The following is a 9,902-nucleotide window of genomic DNA, read 5'->3' on the forward strand; positions in this document are numbered from 1 at the left end:
CGCCGGTGTGGGGCTGGGAGTGGGGTGGTGTTCACCTTGAGTGGGGAAGGGGAGGGCAGGGAGGAAAGGAAGCCACAGCGACTGAGGATTTGAGTGTGTGAGATGGTTTTGGGGGTGAACTTGCCTTGGAGTGGCCCCCACTGGGCTTCGGTCTTGCTTAAACTGGGCAGGGAGGAGTCTGGTGGCTGCTACTGGGATGGGGATGTGTGACTTCAATCCCAAACGCGCAACAGCAAACAACAACCGAGTCGGTTTATCTTTTTCTTTCAGTCACATTTATTGGCAATTGTGGCAGGTGGTACCGTTCGGGAGTGTTGTCCCGTAAGCAGTTGCAGTACAAGAAGGGGTGGTTATTTCGGGAGGGGAGTTATTAGCACCAAAAGGGAGCCGGTGAGCTTTGGAAACCTTGCAGAGATGTACTGGAAAGTGGGGAGCTACTGCTGGACACGCCTGATGGATTGGATCTGGGAGGTCTGGGCGTGCGAACCCCACTCTCTCCAGTGCTTGTAGTCTCCTCCGTGGTGGTCGGCCTCCAGGACGTACTGGTAGCCACGGTACCCAGGATACTGGTAGCAAACCCAGCTGGAAGAAAAAAAGGAAGAAAAGGAGTCGTCAGGCGGCCGTAAGAGGGACAAGAGGTAAGCCAAGGGGGTTACGGGGTGTCCCCCCTCCAGCTGTGGTAGCACAGCGATGGCGGTGGCTTGTCCCTGCTGCCCGTGGCCCTTTGCCTGTCACTTACGCGCCGCACTGGATCTTCATGGAGCCCACTTCGTTGTTGGCCCAGCCCATGGCCTGCAGCGAGGGGTAGTCATCGCCAAACTCCCACTGGCGGCCGATGAAGTTGTCTTTCTCAAAGATGGTGATCTTGGATTCCTTGTGATTCTGGGGTGGGGGAAGACCAGGGGGTGAGGGGGGGGGACGGTGCTTCCTCCCTGCTGTGGATGGGGACGGCAGGGGAATAGCTGTCCCTCCTTATGGTGTTTCTCAGAGGGTTTCCTGGAGGTTGTGGGCACAGCCCCAGGGAGGGGGGGGTGACCCTGGGCTGGTTTTTGCGGGGGAGGCTGCTTTTCCCAAAGCCAAAGATGTGTGGGGTGCTCAGCAGGGTGATGCTGGGCCAGGAGGTGTCATGGGGAGGTGTCAGTGACGGCTGTGCCACAGCTGCCATCTCAGGCTGGCTGTCCCCAAACTCTGGTTGTGTATCAACAGTTCCCTTAAAAGTTTTAGGAAAACAAGACAGCACCAGCAAATCCTGCTGGGCGTGAGGGTGAAGAGCTGAGCCCACCCTGAGGAGCCTCTGCCACCCGGCGTGGCTGTGTTTGCCCTTCCAAACCTCCCTCCCTTGGCCTGCTGCTGCTGCCTGGGATGTTTTCTAGGGATGTGAGAGCTCCGAGGGAGCGGGGACACTCACAGCGGAGCAGACGGGGCGGAAGGACATCAGGCGCTCGATGTGGTAGGCGTTGCTGCCGCTCCAGGCGTCCCAGCGCGGGTACTCTCCCCTCTCCAGGATGAACTGCTGCCCGCAGAACCCGGTGTGCTCGTAACCCACCCAGCTGCAAAAACACAGCAAGGGCTGCCCGGGCTTCCTGCGGCAGCTCTGGGCCTCCTGCTGGGGGCTGGCACCCGGGGCAGGGATGGAGGTGAGAGGATGAGGTTGGGGTCTGGCCTCTGCCCACAGCTCCGGGAGGGAAGGAAGTGGTGCTGGATGTGGGCAGAGCAGCCGGGGAGCGTGCAACCGTGTCTGGTGCCAGGGAGGCACCCCAGGCTGCGTTCCCCGGCTGCGGCGGGTGGTGGGGACCCTTCCTCAAGGGGCCCAGCCTGCGAGGGCACCTCGCTTTCCCCTAACGCTCCGTGGTTATCAACACAGATCGGCACCGCGTTAGGATGCCACAGGACACGCCTGGCTGCCCTTCTCTCCCAAAGGCCTCGTTTCTTACTTGTTTGCCAATTAGAACCTGGCACAGCTGGAAAGACCTGAATTCCTAATGCCCAAACCAGGCAGAACCCATCTGGCTGCGGGCAGGGCAGGGAGCTGTTGCCTTTCCCCTTTTAGGGTTCCCCCCTTGTCTGAAAACAAACATAGAAGGGTGAGAGGGGTGCCTCTGCCCCACAGCACACATTTTTCAAGCCCTGCTGCTGCCCACATGAGAGCCTGCCTGTCCCCCAGGTGGGGACCTTCCTGGGCATGTCCCCTTAGAGGGACTGGGGACGGGACAGCCACAGCCGAGCGGAGTGGGGAGGCAAAGGCTGGGCTGGGGGCTGGAAGGAGAATGGCACAGGCTCTGCAGCCCACAGCCCCCCTGCTTATGGGGTATGTGGGGTGCTGAGGGGCACCTGAGCCGGGGGGGGGGGGCGAGAGCCTCTTGCCACTGACCCAAACTGAGCCCCAATCCCGTGTCCCGCAGTCGGTCTCCCCCGTGCAAGGTGACCAGCCTGATTAGGGACGCGTCAACTGGAGCAGCGAGCTGATTACGGCGTGAGCACGCACGCCGCTGTAATCCCATTAGCATTACAAATCCTAAATATAGCAGCGCAAATCTATCCTGTCTGCTTCCCCGGCCCCAGCGGGATGCTTGCCGTGGGGACCGCTCCTTACACACAGCAGCTCGGAGCAGCTCCGGAGATGTCTTGCCTGTGCCAGGGAAGATTCCCATGTGGGAGAAGCCCAGCTCTGATCCCTACCCCTGTCAGCAACGGGGGCAGCCCAGCGCAGGCGGTGGGAAGGCTCTGCTCTGGCCCCGGGGAGCTGCAAGGTGTGGGGAGAGCACAGGGCTGGCGGCAAGAAAGTGGTTCTTCATGGAGTTACAGAAGCAGATGGGGACCAAGCTGAGCTCAAGAGCCACTTGCTGAGCACCAATGTTGGCAGCATCCCTGCAGGGCACCGCGGAGCTCCAAACCTGGCTGCTCCCAGACTGCAGGAGGCAGTTTTGGATGATGCCAAAGGCATTGCCGCCGTTCTCTGGGCCCTCTGTCTATGTCAGTGCTGCCCAAGGCTGGCTGCTCTACCCCGGCAGGGTGGGATCCCCCATGCCTGGCTTCCCCCAGCTGTTGTGCTTGGCTCCAGCCAAGCGGAACGAGGACATTGAGCCCCCTTCATGCACCCCTCGCCCCACCAACCCGCCTGGGAAAGCATCCCCACCGCTGGCAGCCGGGTACTCACGCGCCACACTCCACCTTCAGGGAGCGGATGTTGTCGAAGCCGCACTCCATGATGTTTGGACAGGCCGAAGTGAACTCCATCCTCTTGCCCTGGAAGTTTTCTTGGTCGTACACGGTGATCTGGAAGGGAGAGCGAGCTGCCGAGTTGGGAACTGCTCAGCAGTGGCCCCGGGCGATTCAGCATCTCTCGGAGACAGAGGGTCACGCTCCGTTTGGGAAAGAGCCGGCGGAGGCTGCACTGAGCACCCCTCTGGGCTGGGACACAGCCCCGCACACCTCTGCACGTCCCTGCACTGCTGGCCCCATGGTGCCCTGCCTTGGTGTTGGGGGAGCCAGACGCCGGTCCCCGCTCCGCTCTCCTGCTCACCCCTGAGGAGATCAGTTCCTGGGGCAGCGGTGCCATCCGGAGAGAGGAGCGGAGCCGCGCTGGGACGGGCGGGTGGCAGAGCTGTGCCTGGCGGTTCTCCCGGCCTCTGCTCCGAATGCTCTAGGGCAAAGAGGATTAACGGGGGAAAGGGCCAGGGGGAACTCCCCGGGGGGCTGCGGCTGACACTCTCCTCTCCCGTGACAGCTCCAGGCTTTGGCAGGGTGCATCCCGCTTTCTCTCGTGCTTCTCTCGGCCCCTTCCTCGAACTGTGTCCCTGGAGATGTTGCCAGAGCTCTTGCGGCTGCTCCCCACCTCGCTCCGCCGTGCCCACCACCCCCTTTGCAGCCCCGGTGCCTTCCCCTGCCCACCCTGCCAGCCTGTCTGCACCGGCAGGGGAGGGCAAATAACAGCCCATGGCTTTCAAGGGCTGCTGTAACCGCCTGGCACGGGGCAACTGGTGAGAGCAGGGCACGGCTGGGCCAGGGCGCTGCAAAGAGGCTTATGAAAAACAACCCAGGAGGTTTTTGAGCAGGTGGGAGGCAAGTTCCTGTGGGCAGAGGACAGGGGTGCCTTGCTTCGGGTGCTCCCCCCACCTCACTGCCCACTGTGCAGCTTTTCTGGCCCCATAGGACCAGTTTTTGCCCCTCTCCCTGTCCCCCACCTGCACACCGGGAAAGGCGAGACACAAGGGGTGCGAGGACATACCTTCCATGGGCCCATGGGGACAGGCAGAGGGTTTGTCTGAGCCATCTTTGCTGCTGGAACGGTGTCTGGAGAAGGAAGGAAAAGCCGTTTGTACTGCAGTGTGCCCCCGTGCATCCCCACAGCGGGCTCGTGGGGCCGGGCAAGGGTTCTGTGCCCGCTGCCCACAGTGCCCATTTGAAGGCAGCTGCCCTGCTGCTGGGGACAAGCCACACCAGTTGCAGCGAGACCCTCTTACTAGCCACAGGATGGGGTTGGGGGCCATGGCAGGGGCTCTGGGACACATCCAAAGCAGGGTGCTCCCTTCTTGCTACTGTGGTGCCCCTTCCCTCTTCCCAGCCACGGCATGGAGCCTGCTTACCCGGTGGGGAACGATGCCCGGCTCCCTCTTTTCCTTCCCCAAGGCCAAGCCATCACTCGGAAAACCACCCCTGAGGTGGAGTGGGGAGCTGTGGCAGGGGGCACGGGCTGCCCAGTACCTGGTGGTGTCCAACAGACCAAGCTGCTCCCCTCTCCCTGCCCCAGTGCCCTGGCTATGTCTCCCTTGGGAGGCTCAGTGGGCTCCCATGGATGGCCCTGGCTAATGGTGGGCAATGCCAGCCGGGGTGCCATGCAAGGGTCTTGGGGCCATGCGGGTGCTGGGAGTGGGGTGCCCCATGGTAGAGGAGCTCTCAGCCACCCCAGCTGCCAGCGGGGGACGTGTGAGCCTGTCTTTTTGCCATGGGAAATGGCGATGGTCCCTCTGGGTGTCTTTTGCCACCAGGCAGGAGGAAGGGTGTCTGCCCGGCGGCAGCAGGGGCGAGGTGGGAGAGGTACGGATCGGTCCCAGGACTCACCTAGCTCAGGCGGTTACTGCTGCTTCGCCCATGTAATGTTTGCCTACTTCAGCGGCTCGGCTTTTATAGGGTGCTGCTGGCCGGGAGCCGGTGCCAGCGTTTGCAGAGCCGTCAGCACAATGCTTGCTCTGGCATTGTCCTGCTGATCCCCGGAGATTTCAGCTGCTCATCCCCATGGTCTGAGCCACATTCTTAGGGAAAAAGAAAAAAAAAAAAAAAAAAAATTTATAATAATAAAAAAAAAAAAAATGGGGCGGGTTTTTTGCACAATATTTCAGCTGCTCATCCCCATGGTCTGAGCCCCATTCTTAGGGAAAAAAAAAAAAAAAAAAAAAAAAAATTGATAATAATAAAAAAAAAAATAATCGGGACGGTTGTTTGCACAGATAATCTTGGGCACAAATGACTCAACGGTTTGACTGCTCTGGCATTTTCCAGGGGCAATGCACCGCGCCGTCACGGGGCGAGCGCGGGGGCCGGTTGGCGCGGTGGGGATGGTGCAGGGGACGGTTGGCACGGTAGGGATGGCACAGCAGCCTCCTGGTGAGACCCCACCGCAGGTGGTGGGCTGGGCTGGGTAATCGCCGGGCACCACTGTTGCCTTGCTCCACCAAGCCATGGCAGGTCCCTGCCTCCATGTCGGTGTGGACACCCTCCTCCCACCGCGGCCCCATGGTGGGCGAGGGGGGCTGTGAGGCTGCTGCTCCCCTCTCGGTGGGAGCTGGTGTGGGGCCTCCTGCTCCCTACCCAGCAACCCATGGCCACGCCATGCCCTGCTGCTTGCCCATGGGCTCCACACAGTGCCGCCACCGCCCTGGCCCCATTCCCCGGGGGGGGGGAAGCCACCATGGGCTTGCGAGGCCTCGGGCCTGCGGTAACCATGGCAACAAGGCACCCCTAGGCCTCAGGCCTCGCCGTAACCATAGCAACCATGTCTCTCCCCCTTCCCCGGCTCCCTCAGGGAGGGCTGCAGGCCCCTAGGGTGCCCATGGTGGGCACATGGCCGGGCCCTTTTGGGGGGGGGGGGTCACGAGGCGAGGGTGGCGGGGCGGGCTGCTGCCTCAGCGCATGGCTGCCAGCACAATGCGCCGCCCGCGTCTGACTGCCCCTTTTGTCTCCCCGCCGGGCAGCCAGCACAAAACAAAGCGCCCCGTCAGCGCTGCCCTGCGGCAAGGCCTGGCGCCCGGCCCGGGGTGGGGGGGACCCTGGTGGGGCCACGCTGCAGGGATGGCACCAGCCCAGCCCGGCCTGAGGGGGCCTAGCGGGGTCCTGGAGGACCCCTACTGTGGGCTGGGCTCCGCCATGGTGTGGGGAAGCCAGGACTCGGGGGGAGGACACCTTTCCTCTCACCGGCTGCAGCCATGCTCTGCCCCAGAGCCCGGGGGGGTGGGGATGGGGAGGTTGGTGAAGCTGGCGGGGGGGGAACTGGGAAGCCGAGCTGGGGGGGCTGCACCCCTAAAGCCTTACACTGGCTCCTGGCTGACCGCATCCCAGCAAACATGGGGTCAGGGAAAGGGAGGAGCCGGGCCACCTACCCTCCGTGGGGCTGCCAAAAATGTGGGGCTCATGGCAGGAACGCTCCTGCAAAGCCTCCAGGCACCCTCTCTGTGCACCCCTCCATGTGCACCCCTGTGCAAGGGGGAGACCAGGCTGGAGCTTGTCACCCTCCCCTCCCCAGGCTCCCTCCAGACTCTGGGACATGCCCTGGCCATGACTTTGGCCACCCTGACAGCGTGGAGGCTTTGCCAGGAGCCCAGTGCCACTAGAGGGAGAGCTCAGCCCGAGGAGGCTGCGCCGCAGCCAGCGCATGCGGGTGTACAGTGTGCGCAGGGGTGTACAGCACCGCACACCCCGCTACACCCCACATGGGCACCCGGCTCCCCCGGCCAAGGGAAAACCTTGGATCTGGCTGCAAATGGTCCTGGGGCAAAGCCTGGAGCCAGCAGCCATCCCAAGCCAGGAGAGGGGTGGTGGGGAAAGACCCCTCTGCACACCCCATGTTGGGCATGGCTGGGGACAGGTCACTTGGCAGAGAGCAGGACCCCAGGGTACGGCTCGGGGTGCGGTGGGCTACCTAACTGCTCCCCCTCCTCACCTGCCAGGGCAGGTGTCCCCCCCTCAGTGAACACATGGGGGGACAGCAGCGAGTGCCTGGGGAGCCACCGCTGAAACGATGCTGGCGGGTCCACGGATTGTCCGGAACAACTGGTTTTTCTAGATCCCAGAGACTATAAAAAAGCAGTGACCTATTTAGGAAACCCCACGGCGCTGCGAAACAGATGCTTCCCCTCCCAGCCCGGCTCGGGGCCCTCGCCGCTCCGGCCAGCCGTCTGTGCCTGCTGGGGGCACCAGGAAATGCCACTGGCACCGGAGCTCTGTCCCACGTCACCCTAGAAAGCTGTGGGCAACATGGAGACTTTCCTCGGGCAGGGGGTTTGCTGGTGCCTGTGAAACCCTGTGCCAGGGGAGAGCTGCTCATGGCAGTCCAGCCCCGGGAGAGGGGCTGGCAAGGCTGAACGGGCTCTTGAAGGCATGGGCATGGGCACCTGGCCACCTTGCTGGGAACCATGGAAGTGTTTAGCCCTGGGAAGGTGGCAGGAGGGTGGCCCTGCCGGGTGGCTGCTGGTGGCAGGGCTGTGTGAGCCTCCCGAGACCTAATGCTGTCCCACATCTTGGCGGTTCCAACCGGCATCAGCCCCACTGCCACCTGCCCAGGGTGATAAGGAAGCAGGAGCTGCCGCAGGCTGTAACTGGCTGTTCACATGCCTGTGCCAGGGTGGCAGGGCAGAGGTAGAGTCACACGATGCCACCGCAGCCGGAAAACCCTCCTGGCAGCTGAGCTGAGGCTCTGCCTCCCCTCCGGGCTCACCCATCCCCATCACTGCTCTCCAGACGGCTGCAGCCCCGTGCTGGGCGCCACATGCCTGGGACAAAGGAAAGTGTGACAAAAGCAGGCGGCTGTGCTCGCTGCTGCCGTCCTCTGCTGCTGCAAGGGCTGCATCTCCTCCTCTGCTGGGTTCTCCGGGCCAGGGCACAGCACAGGGCCCCTCGTGTGGCTGCCAGCTTGCTCTCACTGTGCTCCTGCACACTTGTGCTGCTCTGCTGCTGCACTGAGGCTGTGTCCTGGGCATGTGCTGTGGGGTGAAATCACACCCACCCTCACCATGTCGTGGAAACAAAGGCTTGTGACAGCCAGGCAGGAATGTCCTGAGAGCGCTCCAGGGCACCCCAGGGGAGGGTGGAGAGCCATGGGAGGTGGTGGGGATGATGCTGGGGGCAGACCCCTGTCCCCATAGGTCCCTCTGTCCATCCTGAGCTTTCCATCAGAGATGAAGCACTCCCTGAAAAGCGTTTTTGGGAAGAGCTCGGGGATTCCTGACTCTGGGATCCCCAAGCCCAGCTCCAGCTTCCCCAGCTGCTGGGTCACCCACATCCCACAAGGGCCCCAGAGGTGGCCCAGCTGCTCCCACGTCAGATGACAAGGGAGGATGTCTCAATGAAGAGACAAGCAGGGCTTGCCCTGAAATCATCTGTCCCAGGGCAGCCACCGCCAGCCATCACACTGTGTGCGGCCGGGGCTGTCCCTCAGGATTTTGGCTGTATCTGACCAACCCCGGCGCGACGTCCCACAGCTGGACATGAGTGGAAGGGGCATAACAAAGGCTTTGCAGCTCTCGCTGCCGGCCTCGCTGAGAGATGCTCGTCGTTAATCACGTGCTGTCTCCCGGCCCGGGCAGCCAGGCACCGTCCTGAGTGGCCTGGTTTCTGCAGGCTCACAGCCCTCCCCGGGGACAGGCAGTGTGGGGACAAGCACTGGCTGCGAAACGGCTCTGCAGGAGGCTCCGCCACGTTCTGCTTTGTATTCCCCAGGCTCGGTCCCTGCAGCCGCCTGCGGTGACCGGCCACCCTGAAGCCCTCCCTGTGCTGCATCAGGCACCGCTCCTGCTCAGATCCTTCCGAAAAGGGGAACCCCAGGAGCGTGTGTGTGTGCTGGTGCGATGCACCAGGGGGCTGTGTGTGCACCAGAGCGAGCGCACGGCACACAAGCGTGTGTTCCAGCGTGCGTGTTGTGTTGTAGGCTGAGGACTGGTGTGTGTTGTGCTGCAGGGGTGTGCTTATGGGGTGTGTGAGCCCCACTCTGCGTGTGCACACATAAATGGTGCACAAGTGGGTGTGCACGCGTTCCAATGCGTGCTGCGGGATGCGTGTGCATGCACACACTCTGGTTTAGGAGCAGGTACATATGTTGCAGTGTGCGTACCGGGGGTGTGACACAGCCCACGCACGGGGGGGTGTGCACCCACACTCTGTATATTCGGGGGGTGCTGCGGGAACACCCCCAGGGCAGGTTGTGGCAGTGGGGGGCTGCGGGGGGCGTATCGCAGCGCCTGAGCCGTCCCGGGGCGGGGGGGGCGGGTGCTGCCGTGCCGTTCCGTACCGGGCCGTTCCATGCCGTTCTGTATGGCGCTGTTTCATGCCGTTCCGGGCCGTTTCATGCCGTTCTGGGCCATTCCATGCTGTCCGGTTCCGTACCGTTCTGTGCCGTTCCACACCGGGCCGTTCCGCACCGGGCCGTTTCGTGCTGTTCTGGACCATTCTGTGCCGTTCGGTTCCGTACCGCTCCATGCCGTTCCGTGCCGTTTGGTTCCGTACCGTTCCATGCCGTTCCTTGCCGTTCCGTGCCTTTCGGTTCCGGACCGTTCGACGCCGTTCCTCGCCGTTCCGTTCCGCACCTTCCCGTGCCGTTCCGTTCCGCACCTTCCCGTACCGTTCCATGCCGTTCCGTGCCGTTCGGTTCCGGACCGTTCCACGCCGTTCCGTGGCCGTTCCTCGCCGTTCCG

At 62.9% G+C, this 9,902-nt stretch overlaps 1 protein-coding gene across 1 annotated transcript; it reads right to left on the reverse strand.

Moving 5' to 3' along the window:
- Positions 1-270: 270 nt before the first annotated feature.
- On the reverse strand, positions 271-5,093 carry CRYBA1 (crystallin beta A1). Its single transcript, XM_014953089.1, is given in 7 exon segments — positions 271-582; positions 740-882; positions 1,409-1,550; positions 3,158-3,276; positions 4,229-4,293; positions 5,062-5,074; positions 5,076-5,093. Coding segments are annotated over 7 exon segments (648 nt in total). The 3' UTR covers positions 271-434.
- Positions 5,094-9,902: the final 4,809 nt, after the last annotated feature.

Source organism: Calidris pugnax, unplaced genomic scaffold (genome assembly GCF_001431845.1).
Source record: "Calidris pugnax isolate Ruff unplaced genomic scaffold, ASM143184v1 scaffold133, whole genome shotgun sequence".
NCBI lineage: Eukaryota > Metazoa > Chordata > Aves > Charadriiformes > Scolopacidae > Calidris > Calidris pugnax.